This window comes from Equus quagga, chromosome 18, assembly GCF_021613505.1.
Source record: "Equus quagga isolate Etosha38 chromosome 18, UCLA_HA_Equagga_1.0, whole genome shotgun sequence".
In the NCBI taxonomy this organism is placed as follows: Eukaryota; Metazoa; Chordata; class Mammalia; order Perissodactyla; family Equidae; genus Equus; species Equus quagga.
The window spans coordinates 28511938-28537900 of record NC_060284.1 but is presented as its reverse complement, the minus strand read 5'-3'; the positions used below and the strand labels follow the sequence as shown (position 1 = coordinate 28537900).

At 46.8% G+C, this 25963-nt stretch overlaps 1 protein-coding gene across 1 annotated transcript in view; it reads left to right on the top strand.

The window, feature by feature from the left end:
- ABCA4 (ATP binding cassette subfamily A member 4) overlaps positions 1–25963 on the top strand; it is a 130276-nt gene that overhangs the window by 54215 nt on the left and 50098 nt on the right. Inside the window, exons 13-25 of the mRNA XM_046645317.1 lie at positions 997–1202; positions 1841–2017; positions 3952–4174; positions 7391–7612; positions 9436–9640; positions 13114–13179; positions 15764–15853; positions 17616–17790; positions 19634–19765; positions 20699–20838; positions 21583–21720; positions 22689–22882; positions 24193–24277. Of these exons, the coding sequence (XP_046501273.1) occupies positions 997–1202; positions 1841–2017; positions 3952–4174; positions 7391–7612; positions 9436–9640; positions 13114–13179; positions 15764–15853; positions 17616–17790; positions 19634–19765; positions 20699–20838; positions 21583–21720; positions 22689–22882; positions 24193–24277 (2053 nt within the window). The remainder of the gene's footprint in view (positions 1–996; positions 1203–1840; positions 2018–3951; positions 4175–7390; positions 7613–9435; positions 9641–13113; positions 13180–15763; positions 15854–17615; positions 17791–19633; positions 19766–20698; positions 20839–21582; positions 21721–22688; positions 22883–24192; positions 24278–25963) is intronic.

Below are 25963 nucleotides of genomic sequence, written 5' to 3'. Positions count from 1 at the left end.
CTTGCTTTCATCAGAAGACCATCATTCTGCATTGTGATTGTTGGTTTACTCCAACCCTCTCCCTCATGAGGTCCTGAGTTTCTTTCAGGAAGAGATTTTATCTTTCCTCCTTGTATCCCTGGAGCCAGGCAGGCTTTGGCACATTGCAGGCTCTCAGTAAGTACTCGGTGAACAAATTAATCACGACAAGGCCATCTGACCTCTCGTGAGTTACATTCTGAGAAAGAAACATCAACACAATAACCCTGGTGTATTATAGGAACAAGAGATTAAGGAAAAAACAGATCTGAGTACAATATAATGCTTTAACGGGTCTATAAAAGTGGACAACCCGTGAGATTCAAATTAAAAGGAATTCTTAGTCTTGCTCTTTTGTGGGTAATAATTTTTTTCTCTTCCAGGGGCAGAAAAAACACTTAAGAAATTCCTCCTCCACCCACATTACCTATCAATCATAAAAATGTAGCTGGAAATAATTTCTCTCACTGAATCATTTTGGCTCTGTTATTTTCTTTCTTCCTCCTATTCTCCGCCCACCAGCTGGCCATCCCTGTGTGTTTGCAGAGAGGCAGGAAGGTTCACCACTAGGACTGTTTCTCTCTCTTGGAAGCTCTTTCATCGGCAGGCTTTCTGATCTTCAAAGCAGCCTGTATCCGATGTGACCCCACTCCCTGACTCCCCATGATGAGGAGGGAGAGCTGTGAGTATTTTTGTCGTGTTGACGACTTGCATGTTTGGACAGCCGGATGGCGTGGTCCTCACTAAATCTGCAGGGATGAGAGCAAGTCAGTGTTTCTAAGCCCCTATCACCCCCAAATCTAGACACACTGAAAAATTGACAGCAGACCCCGGCATTAAGCAGACAGTAAGTTTAAAGGACTCTTTGCATTTGACCCATCCCCTGGGGCAGGAGCCTGTATCCTCTACCTTTTTTTGCAGTTGAGTCTTAGAGGTTGGTGTTCCTTAAGCTCTCTCAATCTTTGTGATTATCTGCAGTGCTTGATCCTGGATAAGTTTGAAAGCTACGATGATGAAATTCAGCTCACCCAACGAGCCCTCTCCTTGCTGGAGGAAAACAGGTTCTGGGCTGGCGTGGTGTTCCCTGACATGTATCCCTGGACCAGCTCCCTACCACCCCACGTGAAATACAAGATCCGGATGGACATAGACGTGGTCGAGAAAACCAATAAGATCAAAGACAGGTGATGCTTCAGACAATCTCAGAAGGCCCCGGGCATCCCCAGGAATGTATGTGCAAGGAGAGGGCGGCTCCTCTGGGCTCAGGTCACCCATCTCCTCCTAAAGACAAGAGGGTCACTCAGAAAGACATAGAAACACTTTGGTATCAAAGAACCAAACTAACCACTTGGTGGGACCAGGAGAACTCAGCGACCCTGTCTTCGTACCCTTAACTCATCCCTTATCCTTGGCTGGCCTTTGTGCAACTTGGAGATAGAAACCTCCACGTATTGAATTATCTTCACATAGAGATTCTGCAAATGGGGTTTCTCCAAAGTCACTGGGAAATTACATTTGGTACAGATTAAGAGATTGAGACTGGACTCAGCCTATAAATCAATAAAATTAAGTTAAATAAGAGGAAATAAGAAGTTTTGTAAAGCTCAAAGTAGAGGCCTTGAATGAAAGCAATTACAAGTCACGCTGTGGCTGGCATTCATAATTGAGAACTGTGAACGAGAAAATAGAACCAGATAGCTTGGAAAAGATCAGGGGAAAGGTTTTAAGAGAGCGAGTCCTGAGTCACCCCATGCTTTTGAAGTGTGAGTGAGCTGTCTGTTCCCATTGGCATCCTTTGTCCCTCCCTCTGGCTTCTTCTTAGATACTGGGATTCTGGTCCCCGAGCTGATCCCGTGGAAGATTTCCGATACATCTGGGGAGGGTTTGCTTATCTACAGGATATGGTGGAACAGGGCATCACGAGGAGCCAGGCCCAGGCGCAGGTTCCGGTGGGAATCTACCTCCAGCAGATGCCTTACCCCTGCTTCGTGGACGACTCGTGAGTCAGAGGCTCCCAATCCCCCTCCCAGACAAGTTAATCAGGTTGGTGGGGGCGGGGGGGGGGGGGGGTGTCCATAGGCTTCAATGTCTTTGGACAGAAAGCCAGCAACTGGGGCCAGAGCGGGGAGAAGGGAGCTCTGACTGAGGAGCCTGCTTCTTCCAGGCTCCAGGCAGGGCCAGATGGGCAAGTGAAGCGGCAGGGAGAAAGCAGTTGGTGTTGTGGGTGGAAAGGGTGAAAGCAAGAGAAGTGAGGTTGGGGGAGGGGACAAGGGCTTTTTACATTTCCACTACGTAGTATGTTTGGTATGTGGAAGGGTTCTGGTCAGACTGTTTACCCAATGATTGCCAAATCAGCAAATTAGGACTCTGCATCGCAAGTAGGTCTGGTTCCTAGGAGCTTTGGAATAATGCAGCTCCTTCCCCAATTAACATTCCCATGATGTATGCTTAGTGAAAAGGTAGAGGAATGTGTTGGATGAGCTGAGGCCCTCCCTCCCTGCCCACCTCCATCCCCAGGCCTGTGTATTTTTTGGCCAGTAGCAAGCTAAGCAAGTAGCCTTCTGTTTTCTGAATGGGCATTTGGGGAGTGGTAGAGAGAGGGACAGAGGAAGAGAGGGCTGAGAGGGCTCCTTGAACATGGTGGTTGGAGCAGAAATGCTCCAAGGACAGTGGCAGAGACTCACAATTTATGGATTCAACTCCTAGAAAAAAACTGAAGTTCTTCATAGCGTGTGTGTGTGTGCAGTGTTCAAAGAGGGGAGAAACACAGCCTGAAGAAAGGAAGAGTCAAATTGCCAGCTGGCAAGATGGTAAAATAAAGGCCAGTGTGGGCACAGGAAACCCACTCTCAACACCTAGTCCAATTGGTTCTCCTTTCTCAGCACTACGGAAGACTAAAGAGATAACAGTGGCCCTTCTGTGTTCGGTTTGGGTTTAGACAGTAGGCAGAGATGAGAAGTAGAGCCAAGGGCAAAAGCCCAGTTCCACTTTTAGGATCAGAATCGGAGTGACTGTCAGGGACGTGGGGTTGACTGAGGAGGCAGTAGGGATTCTGCCCATTCAATGTGGGAGAGTCCTCTGGTGACCAGTCCCAGAAGTGCAGGGTTTATGAATTTGTAGTTCTTTCCCTAGGGCCATCTTGAGGAAAACCCTCCCAGGCTGGAATCAGGCCCTTCCTATGACACTCAATAGTTTTCAATAGATAGTAATCCAAAGGGCTTTACCAGTATATCGAGCACAGGGAAAACACGTGTGAAGTTCACAATAAAGTAATTCTAGAGGATCAAATCTACCCTGCATCCTGGACTGGACGTCCATGAATCTACTCCACCAGTAAATGGCTGGTGGAGTCCATGCCTATTGGATCACTGACTGATTTATTGATGGATCACTTGCCTTCTGAAAGTGCCACACTGATTAGTTATTTTGTGACTCTTCTTGCATAACTGGAGTTTGATCCTCCAGGGCAGACAGTGCTGCACTGGCTGACCCTCTCAGGGATCCCAATTATTGATCTAACCACCACCAGTTCCTCTTGTTGTCCACTCTCTTGGGCTTCAGTATCAGTTAGCATGTACCTGCCTATTCCATTCACATCCCACATCATCAAGTCTGAGTCCTTCCCTGCAAGATCTTACAAGGAAGGTCTATACTGTATAACATACCTGGTATGATTTTATTTACACATGTTATTCATAGAGCATTCATCTGGGCTAACCAAAAAGCTACCATCTTGCTCTAAAGATAAAGTAATCCTTCAGGGCAAACATGCAATGTATTAAAAGATTCAAGCCCATTGAATGCTCAGGGAAGATTTTTCTGCCTTTCCCTCCACCTGGACTTTGTTCTTAATGCATTTATTCAACAAACATTTACTCCACCTCTACCAGGTACAGGACATTCTGCCATTCTGCTTCTCTCCTCTTGCTTCAGTTTTATGATCATCCTGAACCGCTGTTTCCCTATCTTCATGGTGCTGGCCTGGATCTACTCTGTCTCCATGACTGTAAAGAGCATCGTCTTAGAGAAGGAGTTAAGACTGAAGGAGACCTTGAAAAATCAGGGTGTCTCCAATGCAGTGATCTGGTGTACCTGGTTCCTGGACAGCTTCTCTATCATGTCAATGAGCATCTTCCTCCTGACCATATTCATCATGGTAAGCCAGATGGAGGAGGTCCAGAAAATTTTGAATAGTTTTGTTCCTCCCACTTTTTCTCCTGTTAATGAACTCATGCCTAAATTAGTCATCTAGCCATCAAGGATAACATGACATGTAGCTGCTTGGCCATTTCAGCCAAGGTGGCTACATGTAGCTGCCTGGCCACTTGAGCCAAGGTGGAAAACACTCAGAGAGACAAATTTCCCCCAGGAGCCACTGAATCATAGCATCTTCCCTGCTCCCACTTCCTGCCCAGGGAGCCATGGTCTGCATAGATCATCCAGCCCCATTCCGTGGACTATCTGGAGAAGCTGCTGTTAGCAGAGCCCAGCACAGGGTGATTGTATGTGCAAAGGGTTATCTCTTTCCAAACACAGAAGAAATGAGTACAAAGGGTGTTTTCCTAGGATTGTTGTCCCAACCACCAGCTGGGGTAGGAATGTAGAGAGAGCCTTTTCGGTGTATTAGGAGAGGAGATCTGGACTATTTATTAATTACCTTCATGGTCACACCATTCATGGCTTGACAAAGAGCATTCTGTCGCTTGCAAAACCTCCAAGACCTCTCTGTTTTAAAGGATGGAATTTGGAGTCCATCCTTTCTCAGTGATAGGAGTTTTTATAGCCACAGCATGCATAAGTCCATCCCCTGCAAACTCGCAGCTCCCTTGCAAGGTAGACTTGGAAATAAACATTATTTCATAACACACAGCCATCCTTCATTTTTAGTTCTTCCACAGTAGATGATCTTTTGTACTTGTTGAATGATAGGGACATACATTTAGGTAGTTTTTGATATTTATTTGATGGAATTTTGTATAAGCTTTAGACTTCAGGCTTTGCAAGCTCCTGATATAGTGCCACCAAGCTTGTTCTGCCTCTTACCATCATTGTATTAAGTGCCCTTTTACACTAGACAATACTGTGCTGACTCACAGACTCTGGCTAAGTGTGTACCATCCCATGCTCGACCATACCTGCTGCCTACCTGGCCCAAGAATGTTCCATCACATATCCTGTCCAACCAATATGAGTCCAGTTAAACCAACGCCTGCCCCTTCTCTTTGCCATAAAACGTACTAACTCTGAAGGGTTTTGGTTTTAGTGTTGCACTGAGATCCAGTGAGCTGTGGCCTTAGGCAAACCCTGTGCTGAAGCTCTATCAAAACCAATGCTGAGGTAGAGGTCATTCTGCTCAACCTCACCCAACCCAGATGCGGATTTAATTATGCCGAGGGTCCCAGAGCTCCACAGAGATGAGCGGAGAAGTTGAATAACTTTTTTTCCTTTAGGGGGTCCCTTTCCATGCTTCAGTCTCCTCCTTTCCCCACTACCAAGGCATTTTGTGTCCTCAGAATTAAAGGAGTCAAAGCATGAGCATCTGACTTATGCAAAATGCATAAACATGCACAACGTCTTGCAGTGGCCATGAGACTTGCTGCAGATAAGTGACATTGAGATTTGCCTTCCTAAGAATGGGCATTAGGACTTCAAAGCTCTTAGGACGTGAGGTAAAGAATGTTCACCAAGTTTCTTGCACAAAGGGGTTTCTCCTTGTGGGAACCGGAACATTGTTCCAGTAATGACGGAAACAGAGCTTTGCACACCAAAATAGGATTTTCCTTTGAATGACACTCCCATCTTTCCCTTGTCCTTCCTTCCCACCTCAACTATGCAGGAAAGAAGCTGGGAGCTAGGACAATGGGAAGGTTCCATTGTTATTCAGGCTATTAAGAACAAAAAAGAAAAGTGGTCATTAGAGGAAAACAAGGCCAAGAAAATTGTTGGGTGAGCCCAGTGACTTTCATCTCCACCTTAAGTCAATAAGAAATTATATAGCCCTAGAAGTTTGTGGGACTTTGCTTTGAGCTGGATAAGAAATTGATTTTATTCTTCTCAGAATAGCAACAACCGTCTTCAAGCTCTTCCAGCCAAAAGTCACATGTTCAGCCACTTTTAGGGAGTTTTGTGTGATTAAGGAAAAGGAGTGAGCTTTCCAGGATGATGTGGAGAGCTCTTTGACACAAAATCAGGAGCTTTGAGTCCTAATCTGGACTTTTATTTAGATTTCCTCCAAGCTTGGTTCCAGTTAAGCTTGGCTTTCTTCCACCTCCCTTTGCCATTTGTTCTATTTTATTTTTCAATCTTTTCTGTCAGTGACCCACAGGCAAGAGAAGATGAATGCAGGAGAAATGGCAGCAATAGCAGAGAAGTGACACATTCGTTCACTCAATCCTCACATGCCCATGACAGATATTGCTAATTGGCCTCTCTTTTCTACTGAGAGGAACCCGAGCTCCCCAGCACCACTACCAATTAATCAGAACCAATTCAAGAGATGAACCTGGTGGTACCCCCAGGTTCCTGAGAAAAGAACAGGATGATCTGTATGTATTCGGAGTTATGCGCAAAGGGTGAAAATCCTCATAGGATGCCTATAGCAAAGGAGAACCAAGAGGGCCTAATCAATTGGAGCATCTCAATTTATCCTGTAATGTAATTGGGCAGCAGCTCGCTTATTAACAATAGCAAGTTTGGTCCTATTTTCTACAAAGCCAAGGTGAATGACTCATTAGCTAAATATGAAAGGTACTGAGTATTGCCCCCAGGTTCTGTGAAATTTATTTGTATGTTATGGATGGGGAGGACTAATCCATTTTAAATGATGTGGATTAATTACTGATAGCTGCACCTATGAGAGCAGCAAATCTCAGATTACAAGTTCAAATGATTGAGTCAGCAGGTCAGGCCTCATGGAAAATATTAAAGCTTCTCTGGTGGTCTCTCACCTCCCTCTTTTGTTCCTTATCCACTCAGTAGATCCCAGGAGCTGTTGATGCTTCAAGACCCCCTCCACAGATCTTCCTCCCCCGCTCTAGGCTTATTTCTCCACACTATCCCCTTCCCACTAATCCCCTAATCCCACATGTTAAGGATTTGTTTACTTAACACATAATAATTAGTCAGTACTAATAGGCAGGCTAATGTGTTACCCTCCTAGGGAAAATGACACACAAAGAATTAAAAGAATGTAACACACTGTCTCTTAAATGTGGAAATTTAGACACCAACAGCAGGCTAGTGGGGGAGATCTCTCTGGGGCAGAGGGCTTCTGAAGGCTGTGAAATCACTGCACAGGGGTCACCCCCTGAGAGGGATGCTGCCCCTGGATGTGAGTGGAAATTACTGACTCAAGTGGCCTCTTTGGTTTCAGCATGGAAGAATCCTACATTACAGCAATCCATTCATCCTCTTCCTGTTCCTGTTGGCTTTCTCCACGGCAACCATCATGCAGTGCTTCCTGCTCAGCACCTTCTTCTCCAGGGCCAGCCTGGCGGCAGCCTGTAGTGGCGTCATCTACTTCACTCTCTACCTGCCGCACATTCTCTGCTTCGCCTGGCAGGATCGCATGACGGCCGACCTGAAGATGGCTGTGGTGAGGAACCTTGGGCTCACCCTAGCATATGACGTGCTTCCTCTGAGGGGTCTGTAGTAGTCCAAGAGGACTGGCCCAGCCCTTGAGGGGATCTACTTTGCCTTTTGGCTCAAAGGGACCTAGAGTTTAAAGGCACAGGAGCAAAAGTGGGAGCTGTCTTCACCCTGAGCAACCTAAGAGTTCCTCCTCACCAACCTGCTTTATTAGTCTGCCCTGGGAAGCACCTGAAAACCAGTTCAGCACAGGGTCCCTTTGTGTGTCCACAAGAGGAAGACAGCTGGGCCCATTTCATTCGGCTTTCTTTTCCTAGTGTTTGAGAAGATTCAGAAGGGAGGGAACTTGCCTCCTAACTGTTCTGTCCAGAAGATGTTTCCATGAATTAAAAGTTTTGTTCCTCTCCAGAAGAACTTGAATTGGGGCAGCCCTACAAAGATAAAGTGTCTTCGTGTGCTCTACCATGCATGCAGAAAGGGGTGCAGAAATGAGCCGGTCCAGAGTCAGGATCTCTTGCCAAGAGAGGTCTCCAGAAATTGACTTTGGATTGCCTGAGAGAGCTTTTCGTTCACGATTCCCAAACAACACTGTCTTTTTCTCTAATTGATTTCAAATGAGCCATTTCCACCCTCTCATTAACCAGCTTCGGGGCCCTGGAGGGCGTGGTTTTCCTCGTCCTTCAGAATCTCCCTCTCCACAGTTCTTTGTACGATGGAGTTGAGAAATGATTACCACCTGCCTCTTACTGGGGAAGATCTAAGGTCTAACTTGTTCTCACAACTCAAACTTATTTGGTTCCAGAGCTGCCAGGGTGTCTGCCTTTTATTTCTCATGTTAAATAAGAAATTAATTGCTGCCATTTAGGGCATCCAATTTTCCATCATAATCACAATGGGCTGGTAAGAAGTTCTTATGACTCAGCCTGTGGGCAGAGTTGGGCTGTGTTGGTATAGTGGGTAGACAGTTGGTACTTTGAGGCCACAGCTAGCCTCTTGGGCGTGTGGATCTGCTAGGAAGCTGTAGTTCTGGCGGCGGTGTGGACCAGGGCTGGGCTGAGATTTTTTACACGGTTTTTGTGAATATACGGGTAGAGAATCCCTTCCTTTTGCAGAAAGACACTCTGAACCCCACCCTGGGTCCTGCGAACTACAAGGCATGGGCAGAGGGATTAGCCCATCCCTCTTCTTGTGCTTGGGTGCTTTCTGCCATGCCAGGGACCACTCATGGGGACTTGGCTGGGGAACTTCCTCCTTAGACTCCCTTCTGCATGCCGCCTAGTCAGTTGACTTGTTCTCTCCACAGAGAACCAAAGAAAATGATTGTCCTCAGTCTAGAGATGGGAAAAGGTGATACTCAATGTAATATGAGGGTTTTCTGGCCTCTCTGCCTGGCACCCTAGCCTGCCCCAGGACACAAAAGAATTTAAGGACTCTTCTAATGGGATTCTCACAAAGCAGCTCAAGTTAGCTTCTTTGTTCTACCAAGAACTGTATGATGTTAAGAAAGAGGTAGGAAGAAGGGGGAAAGGTAACAAGGTGAACATGAAGACTTTTGGTGCTTGGTGTAGTATCTGTGTGGTATAAGTCTTCCCTGTTACACAACGTGTTCTATGGAACAGGTGAGATGTGGCCCGGTGGGTATTGAGCAGGGATTCCCAGAATTCTCTCTTCCTGTGGGAAGACTACCTTAACCCCTCCCTGGATAGCCTTATGTGGGGACACGGCATAGACCCTCTTTTGGCCCCCTCCCTACCTTATGGGCACCTGGGTGTGTTGGGTTGGGTAAAAGACCCCCTATTCATCTTGAGTGTCTTCTTTGCCCCACTACAGAGTCTGCTGTCTCCTGTGGCATTTGGGTTTGGCACTGAGTACCTGGCTCGCTTTGAGGAGCAGGGCCTGGGGCTGCAGTGGAACAATATCGGGAACAGTCCCATGGAAGGGGATGAATTCAGTTTCCTGATGTCCATGAAGATGATGCTCCTCGATGCCGCTCTGTATGGCTTGCTGGCCTGGTACCTTGACCAGGTGTTTCCAGGTAAGTGGCCCCCTCCATAGGGTAAAGGTAATTAGGTTCTTTAGATCCCCAGCCCTCCCCCTTTCATCTAGTGTAAATCTTTCTAAGCTCTTTCAATTTGGGCTCTCAGAACCAGCACTTGAAGCTTCAATTCAGGAGTCAAAAATCCATTAGTGAATGCTGTTGACTCTGCTTTAGAAACAGAGCCAGAATCTGATCCCTTGTTACACAACCTTCTGCACAACCTTCCCTGTGCAAGCCTCCTCCTCCGTCATCATCTCCTACCAGTCTGTTCTGTACACTGTATTCAGAGAGATCCTTTCAGAATCTAGGTCAGATGGTGACAACCTTCTGTTCAAAACCCTCCAGTGGCTTTTCCTCTTGTTCAGAGTAAAATCCAGTCTACCAACCTGGCCTACAAGATGCTTCATTGAGGCCTCCAACTATCTTCCTCATCTCGTGTCTTTTCCTTCTTCTCCATGTTTCTCTGCTCCAGCCACACCAGTCTCCTTACTGACAGTTCTTCAATACAGCAAGCACATTTCCTCCTCAGGATCTTTGCTCCTGCTGTTCCAACTGCCTGGAGCATCCTTTTATACACACACACACACACACACACACCCCGATAGCCACGCTCCCATATCTGCAGGCTTGCTTCCTCACTTTGTTCAGGTCTCTGTTCAAACATCACCTTACCACTGGGATCTTTCCAGACTGAAAATATCTAAAGATCTATCCCTATAAAAGAAACATTGCTCCTGTCCCCTTATTGTGCTTTATTTTTGAAAAGTCACCATCTGACATGATGTATCTTTATGTGTTTATTTGTTGACTCTCTCCTCTTAGTAGAATATGGGCCCATGAGGGCAGATCCAGGGTCTGTTTTGTTCACTGTGATAGCCTCAGTGCCCAGAATCGCGCCTGACTTTTGGTGGACGCTAAATCAATATCTGATCAATCTGCAGCATGGAAAACCAGCTCCTGAATCAAAATTTGCTGTTTGCACAGTTTTGTATTTGCTTTGCGGAAATCAGATTTTCCTTCAAATTAGTATTTCCTGGTAGCTAGTAGAGAAGTGTCACCTCCATTTGGCTGGTCTCCTAGTCAACCAACAGCCACCTTGCTCTGTGGCAATTGTGGCCCGGCTCTCCATGCTATGGCCAGAAGCAGGCTGGGGAGAGTGAGACTGGGCCGGGTCTCACAGCTCTCAAGTCATCTCAGGGCAGCCAGAAATACGTGACAGCCCTGGCATACGAGAAAGATCACCGGGCTGAGTCAGGAGGCCTGGGTTTGGATCCTAGCAGTGTGACTATATTTGTTTCTTCGGGCTACCGTAACAAAGTACCACCAACAACAGATAGCTTAAAACAACAGAAATTTATTGTGTCACAGTTCTAGAGGCTAGAAGTCCAAAATTAAGGTGCTGGAGGTCCACGCTCCTTCTGAAACCTGTAGGGGAGGATCCTTTCTTGCCTCTTCCTAGCTTCTGGGGTTTTTCAGCAATGTTTGGCATTCCTTGGATAGTAGATGCATCCCTCTAACCCGTCACCTTCACGTGGCGTTCTCCATCAGTGTGTCTGTCTTCACATGGCCGTCTTCTTATAGGGACACCGGCCGTATTGGATTAGGGGCCTACCCTCTCCCGTGTGACTTAATCTCGACCTAACTAATCACATCAGCAATGACTCTATTTCCAAACAAGGCCACATTCTAAGGTACCCGGAGTTAGGACTCTGGTATCTATTTTTTTGATATTACTCTGATACCAAATGTGTCATTTTTTCCATCTTCAACCAATTCTCTAACACCAACTGGGTGTCCAGCAGTTCAGTTAAATTCTGACAGTAATTACCCTGAATTAGCACAGACCCCACAGTCTTGGTCCCACTTAAGATGCCAGCCACAAATGCGGGACCCAGGCTACCCACGCTTTTGTTCAGCTGACGACAAATTCACGGGTTCTCACAACCCCCTCTCAGGTTCAGCGATTCACCAGAACAACTCATAGAACTCAGGAAAGTGGTCTACTTACAATTACAGCTTTGGAATGAAGAATACAGCTCAGAACAGCCAAACAGAAGAGATGCACAGAGGGAGGTACACAAGGGTGAAGCATGGAGCTTCCCAACCCTCTCCAGGGCATCACCCTCCCGGCACCTTGATGTGCTCACCCACCTGGAAGCTCCCTGAACCTTGTTGTTCAAGAGTTTTCTAACCCAATCTCCAGGCCCTCCCCTCCCTGGAGGTGGGGTGCTGTAGCTGAAAGTTCTCATCCTCTCTTCATATGTTTTTTTTCTGGTGACCAGCCCCTATCCTGAAGCTATCTCGGGGCCCCCACCTGGGTCACCTCATTAGCATAAACTGAGGTGAGGTTGAGAGAGGGGCTCATTATGAATAATAAAAGATAGTCCCATCACTCAGGAAATTCCAAGGGTTTTAGGAGCTCTATGCCAGGAACCGGGGGAAAAAGGCCAAGAATTATTTTGTATTTTACCACAGACCTCAACGTGTGTCTTTTCTGGAGGGTGGGAGGGGGCCACAATTCAACCCATAATGGTGACTTTGAGCAATACGCTTGACCTTGGTCAGCCTCCCTTTTTTCCCTCTCACTGGGCCATGAGGAGCTATAATAAGTGAAAATTGATTGGATTGAAAATGAAATTTGTGTATAATTCAAGAGCTTTATTTTAGCCAAGCCAGAGTTTTAACTTGATCAACAGCAATTTACTGAGCAACAGCCAGTTCTAGCAAAAGAGGGTCTGAAAAGACAGACCGGGCCTGCCCTTGAGGAGCTTAGGGCCTAGTAGTGGCCGTGAAACACAGGATGACTATTAAATAATCAAAGACAATGTTCTCTCAAGATCAATATTTTATAGGGAACAAAGCTTGCTAAGAGAACTGGACTGGAAATTTGAGAGTCTTTTCCTTGAAACCCAGATAGATCCAGGAGGTGGGGTGGTTAGGATGAGTGGCGTCAGAACTAGGTCACCATGTTGGCATCCCTGCGCCTCTGTTTAATTAGCTGTGGCCTTGGGCAGAGGATTCAAAGTCAGTGTACCTCAGCTTCCTTATCCACAAGAATAATAACACTACCGATCTCCTCGGGTTGTTTTGAGGGTTAAATTATTTAACACATGGAAAGTGCTTACAGTAATTCCTGACACAGAAAGAGCATCCAACAAGTGTTGGTGATCCTTGTCATTATTTCTATCTGGTAACTGTTGAAGAGGCACATGACTTAATTCTTTAGTGAAATGTCTCCTTGGAAAGCTAATGTCAACCAAGATCATCAGTCTTAGTGTTGCTGGTTCCACTCAAAAAACATTGACCTTTTAAGTTGAAACATGTTGGAAGGAGCAGTCTTTGTGGTAGCCCGTGGAGAGCTGTGTAATAACCATAAATATCTATAGTTTCAATTTGAGGTTCAGATAGATAAATTCCAGATCTTATAGAACTGTGGTAAAGTGGGGCTACTTTTATTTGTCTATTTTTAGGGGACTATGGAACCCCACTTCCTTGGTACTTCCTTCTGCAAGAGTCCTATTGGCTTGGGGGTGAAGGTGAGTTTTTTAAAATTTAAAAATTAAAAAAAAAAGCCCTTAATGTCTGAAATAGTTCCTTTGGCTGTGCGCTGGGTGTGTATGGGTTCTAGAGGTGGCTCTTTGGTGAAGTGTGTGTTTCCTGATTAGTCAGCTGTCTCCCGGGGGCTCTGCTCTGCGCTGCAGCATCTCAGCCTCCGGGAGCCCACCTTCTGTGAGTCTCTGTGCCGGGGTGAGTGGCTGAGCATTGATGGACCCTTGTGTCCTGTACAGCTTGTGCCCAATGGATTAAAAGAAGCCCAAAACACATCAGGGTGCAAATGACTTTGTAACTTCTCAGTTTAAAGCAAACAGATAGAGAATCGTGAGGGAACCTTGGCATTCCCCTTCTGCTGCCTCCCCGCCTGCGTTTGTATTCCTCTCTACCTTTTCAAGATATAAATTCATTCCTTCTCCCAAAGTAAGGGCCCCTCCAGAGGCTGGGGCGGAGCTGTGATCCTCAAGGCAAACACTCCCAGCCTCTCCTGGAATTGATCTCTCTTGTGAGCGAGGAAGAGAACTGAAAGGGCATTTGCCCAGAATGCATCTTAGATAAAATTTACCTTCCCTACTGAATGGGAGAGGGGGTCAAGGGAAAGTTCTAGAAGTGGGGAAAAACCACAGACTGTTTTGTGAGGTATGAGAAGGCAGAGAAATTCCTGACCTGAGAGCTGGAGAGTCCCCTGGAGCTGAGGGGTTCTGGAAGCAAAGGAAATGCTTTCCAATCTGTTCTTCACCTACCTGCTCTTTACTTTGTATTATTGGGCCTGGGCCAGGACTTATCCTTTAAGCACTAACAGAGATGTTTGTTTTCTCTAGGGGATTAACTGAGGCTCTTTGAAAGGCTTGGATGGGTTAGTTTTTGTTTTCTTTTTTATGGTTCAAACAAACAGCACTTTAACCACTCAGTATTTTTCCATTTTGTAGGTTTGTCTGTCTTGTTTATCGATAAACTTTTACATTTCTCCTATAATAAAGTTATAGTCCATGATAAATGGGTATTTTCAACACAGGAGTGTGTTCCTAGAATGTTTCTAATTTCAATGAATATCAGGACCCGTGGGCATTTTTTTTTCCTACAATCTCAACAGATATTCTGCCTCTCAAAAAAAAAAGTCTTAAGATAAATGTGCTCCTTCAAAAATGAATCATGTATATTTTTGCTGACAAGCCAAATATTTTTCACCTTTCTCACAGGCTAGACCGAAACAGATTCCTAAATCTCTCTAAAATCAGAAAAGAGCTGTGTTTCTCCACCTAACCCCCTCCTTTCACAGATGAAGAAATGGTGTCCAAGAGACATCCAGGTGGCTTGCTCAAGTTCCAGGTGGTCACTTGGGGTAAAATCTGGAACTGGGACACACATTTCCTGGCAAGGAACTCACTCCAATGATTAAACTGTTTAGAAGAATATCTCCCCCTTCTATTTTATTAGGCATTAGTGCAGTACGGTAGCTAGTAGAGTGATTAAAGGAATTGTGGGCAATAGATTTAAAAATCCTTCGGGACCCAGAAATAGAAGTGCTGGAGGTGGCTCGTGCCTGACCACCAGGCCCGTTACTTGCCGCTTGCTCCACCACACATCCTGCAAATCTACAGAGGGCGGCATGGACACAGAGAGGCCCCGGTTGGCTGCTGCATGAAATGTTCCCCCGCTCACCTATGCACTTGAGGCCAGAGCCTTTAGATGCTTGGCGACAGCGGTTTCCTCCTGCTCCTGCTTTCCTCTCTGGCTGGCTCACTCTTCTGGTCCTCTTCCCCTTCCAGGATGTCCTGATGTCCTTTTAAACCAAATGCCAAGTTTACAAAAAAAATGCCTCTGTGTGTGCGGTGGGGAGGGGTTGTGGGTATGGTGTGTGAGACAGTATGTGTGAGGGTGTGTGAGGGTGAAAATGTGTGTGTGGTGTATGTGAGAGTATGCATGAGTGTGAGAATGTGTTGTGTGTATGTTTACACCACACTTCACAATTTGTGCCAGGCTGTACCTCCACCAGGCTCAACTCTGGTGTTAATCCCCAAATACTTGAATGCCCATAAAAGTGGATTTCTCAGATAAGCTGTTTCTTAATCTGTAATTTAAGCTGGCTGCCCATCATATCACCTTGGATGGACTTTTACTCAAGGTTCACCATGACCTTGACGTGTTTTGGATTGGAGTGAGAAGTGCTGTTGGTGAGCTACAGAAAATTATCCCATTTTGAATTCAATCCTGATTTTGTAAAATTTTTCTAACCACAATTTTTGATACGTGGGTCCCTCCCAGCATGTTAGGAGGATAAGGTGAAACTCCTGTTATCAAACTCCCTCTGTGCTGGGCTAAGGTTGCCCAATCCAGCCAGCTGGGAGGCCCTGCCAGCCACTTTGAGAACTTCACAGACCTGCAGGTCATAGGATGGGGGACCATGCTTGGGGCTGGTCCCCGGGAATGCTGACTTGGCCTTCTGAGGGCACTGTATTTTCCAGTTATGGTAGGAAACTCTGCTCCCCTGCCCTCTCTCCTCCTTTCCTGCCTCTACTGATTCTCAGCTCTCACCAAGAGAGTAACAGTGGCTTCTGGTTGGTGCAGGGTGTTCAACCAGAGAAGAAAGGACCCTGGAAAAGACCGAACCCATAACAGAGGAAATGGAGGACCCGGAACACCCAGAAGGAATAAATGGTAAAAACCTCAATAGAGAACACAGAGCAGAGGCAAGGAAAAGGCTTGGAACACTGCAAAGGGACAGAGAGAAGCACCTCGTGACTGGGGTGGAATGGACCCCGGAAACTGACTCTTTCTGTTGGCAAGGGTTAACCCTGATAACTTCTCAAGGGTCCAGCTGCACGTGTGCGGAATGAATGGTCCAGCCAGACATTAACGCATATTTCCTGGAGAAAGCAAATCCCAAGTATGTGATGTGTTTGTGCCCTTGTTAGGCAAATCCCAAGCGAGTTGCACAAATGTGCTGACTTCCGAGGATTTAGCAAGAACAATAACTTGGGTCGCTAGGACTTAAAGCGGATATGAGCTACAAGGAAAGACGAAAATAAATGCTTCTGTGCATGGAGGGAAAGAGAGCCTAGTGGAGCTGCCTGCACTTCAATCGTGGTTTACAAATCTAGAAGCCCATTCATTCAAGCCATCAAAAGCCTTTCCTGACCATGGAAGTTACCTAATAATTCTTGACCTTATAGACTAGGTTCGCAAGTGTTACCCTGGCCTTTGCCTCACTTACCTTCCCTTCTGACCCATTTCTGTACTTCTCCCAATGTTCTCCATTCCCTAAGCATAGGCATTTCTCTGTGGATGCTAAAATGCTCTTGTTATCCTCACCTCGGGTTCAGAGAGGCAGCATGGCCTCTGGACTTTGCCTGACGTTGCATGAGAGGGTCTGGCCTCCATGCCTCCAGCCCACCCCAGCTGCCATTTCACAAAGCTGAGGTCAGTGCCCGCAGCTCCTCAGAGAGCTGGTTTGCAGTCAACAGTCCTCTGAGAAGCCTCTCCTCCCAGAGCGGAATTCCAAGGTCGAAATCAGGGGGTGGGGGACTGGTCCCGTCTCCGTTATAGACCAGGAGGCCAGGAGGAACAGAGAGAAAAGCATTGGGATGTTTTGTGCAGGGAAGTAAATGCTCAGACCTACAATATTAAGATGACAAACTGAGTGGTGCTGTATAGGGTGAACTAAAGCAGGGAGAGACTGCAGGCCAGGAGGAAGTGGACCCCCCCGCTAATGACAGTCTGCCCTGGAGAGGGGTGTGGGAGTAGAAAAGTGGAGGGGTGGGGTTTGAGGGACAGGGATGAGGCAGTGTGGACTGTCCTACCCAGTTAATTGAGAAATTGGAGATCTGAGCAGCAGGAAGTCAGCTTGAGTCAAAGCTGACTCAGAGATTTGGGCCAAGGTGACTAGGAGAATGGCGGCTCCAGGAATGGACATGGGAGAGTCGGAAGGAAAATGTTGTTTTGGGGAGAAGATGAGGAGCCTGAGCTGCTACCAGAAATCCTTGCAGAATGGCCCACAGACTGTTGGAAATGAGAGCCTGGGGCTGAAGACTGAGCTTAGGGCTGACTCTCCATATAGACAGTGTGCACCTGAGTTCGAATCCCAGCTCTGCTACTTATGAGCCATGTGACCTTGATGGGACATTTGATGTCTCTGTGTCTTAGGTTTCCTCATCTATAGAAATGGGCATAAAAATATCTATCCTCCTAGGGCTGTTATAAGGATGAAATGAGGTAATCCATTTAAGCACTTGAAACAGTGCCTGGCACATAGTAACTCTTCCATAAATGTTTGATACTATGTACGGTTATTATCCTGTGGTCTTCCTTACAAAGGTCATAGCTAAAGCTGTGGGGCAGAAGACATGGTCTGAAGAAAGAACCTGAGGAGCGTGTACATTAAGGCATCGTATTTACCTCGTGTTCATTTTTTTCCTCCAAGACTCTTTCTTTGAACGTGAGCTTCCAGGCTTGGTTCCAGGGGTGTGTGTGAAGAATCTGGTAAAGATTTTTGAGCCCCACGGCAGGCCAGCCGTGGACCGTCTTAATATCACCTTCTATGAGAACCAGATCACCGCCTTCCTCGGTCACAATGGAGCAGGGAAAACCACCACCTTGTGAGTCTTCAGGCAAAGAGGCTAGATTGCCCTTCTGTCCTGTCGTTTTCTGGCTCTTTTCTTTCTCTGTTAGCTGCAGTCTACTCTTTCCCACTGAATTTTAGTGACAAAAATGGACTCTATATTTGTGTCCCAAGAATGTGTAAACACACTGCAGCATTCAAAACTCCCTTACATATGTTGTTTTATTTGAGCCTCAGAAGAAGTTGGAGGGGGAGGTGGAATAAGTTTATTACCCACTTTGTGTGGCAGGGAAGTGGACATCCAGAGAGTCGAAGTGACTTTCCTAAGGTCACCAAGTGGTAATGATTCAGTGGGGACAAGAGCCAGGTTTTCCCACAGTTGTTTCTTGTCTTACACTGTGAGCCGGTCCCCCCATCCCAAACCTCTCCAGCCTTGCTATCATCGTAGTGGTGATAACGTCACAGCCATCACCATCACATGCCCTCGGTCTGCAGAGTACTACTTATTTTCTAGGAGCGTTCCTCTTCCTGCCTGTTATTAGGCAGGCTTCACCCTCAGAATGGCGCCCCCGATGAGGGTTGGTGGTAGTTTTGAAGTAAAAAGGATGCAGTCTCTAGAGGGGCTCGTGGGGTAACTGCCTGGCAACTGAAGGCCAAGTTCAAGGAAGATGAAGGCTCTGCATTGAGGTCTCAGCTCAGGAGGCTCCCCACACTTCTCTAAGGGCCCTGAGCGCCATCTGCTGAGAAGGAGGACACGGTCAGCAAAGGTTTCCCAAGGAGCAGCAGAGGTGGCCCTCTCCAGGGGCAGGGAACCCATGTGAACAGTCTTCAAGTCCTTTGGCCTCTGACAGAGCCCCCGGAAGCCAAAGCAGTGTACGCCCTGCGCTGGAATGTTGTCTGAGGGCGGTTCAGTGTGAATGGAATGTGGGGCTGGTGCCATTATTATTTGGTTCTGTTTCCCTCTAGTGGTTGATCAACAGAGATTTCAGCTTCTCAGTTCAACTTCAGATAGCCTGAGATTGTATCAGGGACAGTTGGGTGGGGCCGCTCTACATCCCTCTGATTTCTCTCCTTGTTAACTGATAGGCTCAGAGAGCCCGGAGGTCCGTGGGACCCTGGGCTTCTCAAAGGCAAACACATTACTTCATCGATTGCAGCTTCCCCTGGGAGTTGAAACACAATGTTTCATAAAAATAGTAATAATATTTTTGAGTTGTCTTCTATGCTGGCACTGTTCTGAGCGCTTTACAGGTATTAACTCATTTAATCCTCACAACAACTTCGTCAGGTGGGAGTCATCATTTCCCATTTTACAAAAAAACGTCCAGCATTGCTGTTGGGATCTTTATGTTTTGGATCCAAAGATGATGTTGTCGCTGGTAATCCCCAAGCCTGGCTTCAATCAATTAATCCATAAATACGCATTGAATGCCTGGGCTTCTCATTAAGACCCTTCCCCCATGCTTTGTAATGATGACATCAGGCAAACCATTGACCCATGCACTGAAAACCTTCTATTGAGCCCCCACAGGGCCGGGAGCTGTGATTGCTGAACTGCGGAGGGCCCCTTGACTGTAAGTGAATGTTCTGCAGCTGGGAATCCTGGAGGCCGATCAGTGCCGGCCCGGGAACACGGGAAATAAGCAGAAGCAGAGAAGGAAGGCAGATGTGGTCATCCACGTTAGGGCCCAGACGTACACACTGGTGCTAAGTCCTCTATGGGAAACTGTTGGTCCTCACAGCTAATAATGGTTTGGGTTCAATTAAGAGCCAAGGACAGGAATCACTGTGAGAGTCCTCGCTGACCCTAGGATGGTGGCTCCCTTCCCAAGGTGCTCCTAAAGGCCATCTTTTCTGCCACTGACTCCTGTGTTTGGCAGGTCCATCCTGACGGGTCTGTTGCCACCGACATCAGGCACCGTGCTCATTGGGGGAAAGGACATTGAAACCAGCCTGGATGCAGTCCGGCAGAGCCTTGGCATGTGTCCACAGCACAACATCCTGTTCCACCAGTAAGTAGAACAGGAATTGAGACCCTCCCCATGCACTGTCCTCACCCTGCCCCCAACACACATGTTCTCTAGAGCCCAGCTCAGGGATGCCAGCTCTGGGGGCAGGAGGCAGTATTCTTTTCGGTTTCCCCTGTGTTCAAGGTCCTTTGTCCCGCTTGCAATGAGAAGTGTCCCTCACACAGGCCTGTGCCTCTGGCACTCAGAACTGAGGCCTCCCCCTCAGAAGAGTGATGCCCCTTCTCTCTGACAGAGTGGCTGATTCCGGGACCCCTTGCTCACCCTGAAGTACTCACCTCAGGGACAAAGAGAGGAGAGCATTGTTTCTTTCTACCTCTTAAGCCAGGCACCAAAAACTGACTTTTCAGGAGGTTTTTCAGTTGCTTTTTCCCCAAACTTTTATTTCTTGTCTAAAAAGTTTTATATAGTCATTGAAGAAAGAAAGGAAGGAAACATAGATTAGGGAAGAAAATAAAAGTTATGTGTAATTTCACCACCCAGAGAAAACTACTATAAACATCTTGGTATATAATTTTTCAGAAGTTCTCCATGCATGTATAGATATACACATATACTTTAAAATTATAAAGGAGAGTAAAATTCTGCATACAATTTTGTAACCTACCATTTTTTTAATGTAATTGCTTTTTTTTAACCTAAGATATCATCAACATCTTGTCATGTCATTATTCTTCCATGAGATAATTATTAATGTTTACATACTATGCCATTGTGTAAATGTACTGTTTAAGCTGTCCCCTCTCATTAGATATTTTATCAGGGTCTGTTTTGGGTTCTGTTTTTGCATTAAAAACAGCACCATGGTGAACATGTTGCTTGCTAAGTCTTTGCGCCGCCCTCAATATCTCTGTAAGGTAAGTTGCTAGAAGTGGAGTTGCTGAGCCCACTGCCCTTCTCGTTGCCCCATCCCCACAGCCTCACAGTGGCTGAACACGTCCTGTTCTACGCCCAGCTGAAAGGGAGGTCCTGGGCGGAGGCCCAGCTGGAGATGGAAGCCATGTTGGAAGACACAGGCCTCCACCACAAGAGGAACGAAGAAGCTCAGGACCTGTCAGGTGCGTGACATGGAAAAAGACAGAGCTACAGATGGCAAATCTCTTGTTTCCCAGTGCACAGGGCAGTGGTGGAGGGGGAGGCTTATGACAGACCTCCTCAGAGCTGGAACACTTCTGTAAAGTTATTCTGAGCACCTACGAGCGGCCCACCTCTGGATCATGTCCCACATGGAACCCTATCTTGCAGCAGCCTGGGCTGTATTTGTTCTGATGTTTATGTGTTTGAACTAAAATGTGAGAACAGTCTTCAAACAGTCTGATCCTAGGAGGCAGGGGTTGCCTTTTCTGCATCTAAAGAGGCCTACGCACCACTAGGGTTTGAACACTGTATAAACTTCTAAGGAGGGTCTGGCCTGGTGGCTGAGTGGTTAAGTTCGTGTGCTCTACTTCCGCAGCCTGGGTTTGCCAGTTTGGATCCTGGGCGCGGACCTACACACCACTCGTCAAGCCATGCTGTGGCAGTGTCCCACAGAGAAGAACTAGAATGACTTACAACTAGGATATACAACTATGTGCTGGGGCTTTGGGGAGAAAAGGAAAGAAAAGGAGGAAGATTGGCAACAGATGTTAGCTCAGGGTCTATCTTCCTCACCAAAAAAAAAGTGCATACCTTAAACATCTAAGGAGGCTGCATCAGACCGCTGCCAAACTTAAGGTAACCACTTTACCACCAGCCCAGGGCCTTTCTCTTTCCATGTTCCATAGCACCTGTGACCACCCCCCCTCCCCACCTTGTACCTCTAGGTGGCATGCAGAGGAAGCTCTCCGTTGCCATTGCCTTTGTGGGAGATGCCAAGGTGGTTGTTCTGGATGAGCCCACCTCTGGGGTGGACCCCTACTCAAGGCGCTCAATCTGGGACCTGCTCCTGAAGTATCGGTCAGGTAATGGCCTCTGCTCAGTGCCCTGTGTTCTCATTGAGGCTTTATCTGTGGTCCTCACTCTCTCACTCCTGGTGTTTTGCAAATGAATACACTAACTGCCATAACTACACTCAGATGGGGCTTTATCAGCGACTTGGGTGAATCTTAAGTTCCAACAGAAGCCTCCTGAGATTTTTACACAAAAAAAGCAGGGAGTCACTGATAGAACAGCCTACTTCCCAAAATATTCTAGAAAGTTCTCTCAATCTGCAGCCCTTCTGTCTAGAACAAGGGGTGTAGCTCTAGGTGAAATTCCCTTTCCCTGAGTGCACCTGAATCGCCTGCACACATCCCAAGAAGTTCCATAGCTGTTAGACGAGCACTCAGGCCCAGGTGTCAGGGCGACGTGCAGGTGGTCAGTGCTCCAGAGGACGGCTGCAGATGGAAATGTCTCAGCATGGGACATTCCCTCCTCGATCACAGCACCTTGCAACCAGAGAGCGCAGATGCAGAAGAGACAGCAAGCAGAGCTCAGAGTGCCCATAGAAGTGACAGCATGGTTCAGTCTTACGGTCCATTTGCCATCCCAGAATCCTCATTACTGTTTTCTTTTAATGACACTTCAGTTAGTTTAAAAGTGTGTGTGTGTTCTTTGCAAAATTATAAATGCAGTGCTTAATGAAGCAGAGAATATGCATACAGAACTCAATAGATGCTGACTGACAATAATAAATATGTCCTATTATGGTGATTTATTTGAATAGGGTCCAATGCCTGATGAAGAGATACTGTATGTGACAGTGCTTTACAACGTGCAGAGTGCTACAGAACATTAGCTATTGTCATTATTATTCTAATATTCTAGACTTTGCTGCAGAATACTTGTTTTTATTTATTAACTTCCAGTTTTTGTGCCCACGTAATGGGGAGGTTGCTGTACATCCTGTCCCAGGCCTGCCTGGTGATTCCCCGGACCTCTGCCCTTGCAGGCAGAACGATCATCATGTCCACTCACCACATGGACGAGGCCGACCTCCTCGGCGACCGCATCGCCATCATTTCCCAGGGAAAGCTGTACTGCTCAGGCACCCCGCTCTTCCTGAAGAACTGCTTTGGCACAGGCTTCTACTTAACCTTGGTGCGCAAGATGAAACATATCCAGAGCCAAAGAAGGGTCTGTGAGGTATGTGTGTCCAGGGAAAGAGCCCATCCTGGGTGAGCAGGAGTACGGAGAGTGGTGCTGCCGTTCTGGACGTTTCTACCCCAATCAGGCTCTAGCTGTCAGAATTGACCTCTGTTTCTGGGACCATCTGCAGATTTTAATAAACTGACACTCAGAACACTCCTACAGAGATGATTTATCCCAAATGAAACAACTCATTTTAAATGACCCGAGATGATTATACTGCAGAATCCTAACCCCACACACGGTGCAGTGTGGCATAGAAGGGGTGCCTTATTCCGCCATGTTATGGGGGTTTAAGGAGAGTTGTTGTTTAAGCTTCCTTTTTCACATTCCAACATTTATGTTCCCTAATTAAACCTGAATTCCATTGGTAAATGAAAGCTGAGAAAAGGCTTCCCTGGGAACTATACCCTAAAAATGATGAAGCCAAAAAGTACCAACCAGCAGAGACCCCCTCAGCATGTTGGGAGACCCAAGTTCAGGTCTGGGCCGCAAGGTGGACAAACTGTGTCCTCCTACACAAATTACTTAATTCCTCATCGTTTGGGGGTTCTTTCTGCATACGAAAAATGCAGCTGATCGTCTCTGCTTCTGCTTCTTAGGGATGTGTGAAGATAAATGAGATGAAGTGTTATGACTGTGCTCTGGGCTCCTTGAGAACAGGCGCTGCTCACATGCAAGTTGTCATGCTTATTATGTTGTAGCGTTATTTACGCCTCCGGCCCCTGTGGTTTAAGTGTCTGGCTGCTTCTGGGTTCTCCTGTCCTGGGTAGATTTCCACGGCCCAGCGTGCCTCCGTGGGGGGGGAGAAGCGGAACGTCTTGCACAGGCAGACCTACAGCAGTCACATAAGTAATGACAAGCCAAAGGGATCCTTTGAGGTTCTGCTACTCTCTGTGCCTGACTCACACACTCTCCAGGATAAAATCAAATAGCCACACCCTCAAAATGCTCAGAGGAAGTAAAGTCATGCACCGCATAATGACGTTTCCCTCAACGACAGCCTGCACCTACGACAGCGGTCCCCTGAGATTAGTACCATCGAGCCTAGGCGTGTAGTAGACTATAGCATCTAGGTTTGTGTAAGTACACTCTGTGATGTTTACACAATGACAAAATCACCTAGCAATGTACTTCTCAGAATGTATCCCTATCATTAAGCGATGCGTGACTGTAAGAGATTAAAATGGTGGAGAAAAAATGTGTTGACCACGCTTGGCGATGAGAAACAAACAAGGCGTGGTGGTGACAGCAGTCAGCATCAGGGAGATGCTATCACTGAAGTGACTGATGTCGATCTGTTGTAGGGTACCTGCAGCTGTGAGTCTAAAGGTTTCTCCATCAGGTGTCCAGCCCACGAAGATGAGACAACTCCAGAACAAGTCTTGGATGGTAAGGACTAGGGCAGGCCATGTCTTGGTTCTGGTCTGGCAATCATCTCTCAGCATTGTTGGGTGTGTCCTGTTGTCATGCATTTTAGTGGAAGCAAAGAGAACATTCTATGTACTTCTCAAACCCACGGTCAAGAAATCTTTTTCTTTGGGCTTCTGTCTCCTCCTCCATTCCCAAAGGAATTTTAAAAGTCATGGGCCTAAGGGCCTTCTCCCTTAGTGAGGATCCCAGTCTTTGTTCACTCCTTGCCCTTGCCCATATTAAGCCTCCGTTCCTGGGGTCCTGCTGCCCTGGCTCCAGGCGGCACTCCTTCCTGTCTGGAGAGAATGGCTTCTAAAGGTGACAGGTGGAGCCCCCTGGTGGAGCCGCGGTGCAACACAGCTCTCCTAGGAAACTTCAGACAGTCAGATGACGCTGTGTGGATGCCAAGTCTGTGGAATACCGCACATCCCTGTTACACTCCCAACTTTCCCCTGAGCGTCCCAATTTTCCGGCAACTCTCCCTTCTTTTAGGGGACATTAAAGGTCGTAGGGGCACTCCCACATCCAGGGAGAAGCAGAAGAGAGGCTCTCACTGTAAGCGCTCACCCGCAGCAGCTGACCGCAGGACCCAGAGCACTTGCCAGTTCTCTTCATTCTCCGTCAAGGCCCATACAGCCCATCCCTCCTCTGGAAGGTCCTTGCCAGTGGAATACCACACACCCCATCTCCCTAAATAGCAGCAAAACTAAAGCTGATACTGACCCCGGTTAATGAACGGGGGAAAGCATCTGCTTAACAAAGAAAAAACAAAGTTTCCTATTTGGCACAATATTTTTTCTAAATATGAAGAATTTACTGAGTAAAATCTGGTGAATCAAGAAAACTAAACAATATGTACATACTATGCTTGAAATTTGAGAAAAAATTGCCCAGAGTCGCATTGTATTTACTCTCTCACCCTGTCTTTGCACTGACAGAACCTGTGGTGAACATGAACACATCCTTTTAGGATGACATTCTGTGTCTTTTTGCTAGCCTGCCCTGCTGGGGGTCCCTCTCTGCTTTCTGAAGTTTCCTCCCAGGAGAAATCTTGGTCAAGAAATTGATATTTTTTAAAAATGAGTACTAACAAGTTTAACTACTGTGGTACACCAAAATCAAGTCGGAAACAGGGCCTGCTGGCTGGAGTGATTTTTTTTTTTTTTTAGCATTACTTTATTTCTAAATAAACATCTATTTTCTTTGAATGGAAGAGAGATGCTGTGAATGGTAGGAAGCGCCATAAGTAGTTATGGCCCAAATAAGAGAAGGAAGATCATTCTAATCCCAAATTAGCTTGGTTGGAAGGCTTTTCCCTCACACACACACACACACACACGCACACACACGCTCATAGACCTCCCTGCCAGACGCTGAAAGGCCGGCCACCCTAAAGGACTACTTCTGGAAAGGCTGACACATCTAAGACACAATTCCTGGGAATCCAGCAACTTCAGGTTCAGTTTCCTTCCTAAGAGAACAATGAACGTGACCCCTCGAGAGCTGTCAGGGCAGAGCTGCTTCCTCACGCAGGGAGCCCCCAGCCTCTGGATGAAGTCATCCCAGAGCTAAAGACAATTGAGTCCAATTTGCAGGTTTGACATAAAACAAGCCTTCCAGTCCAGCTAGGCAGAAGGTTTTGGGTTGAAGGCCATGAAATCCCTC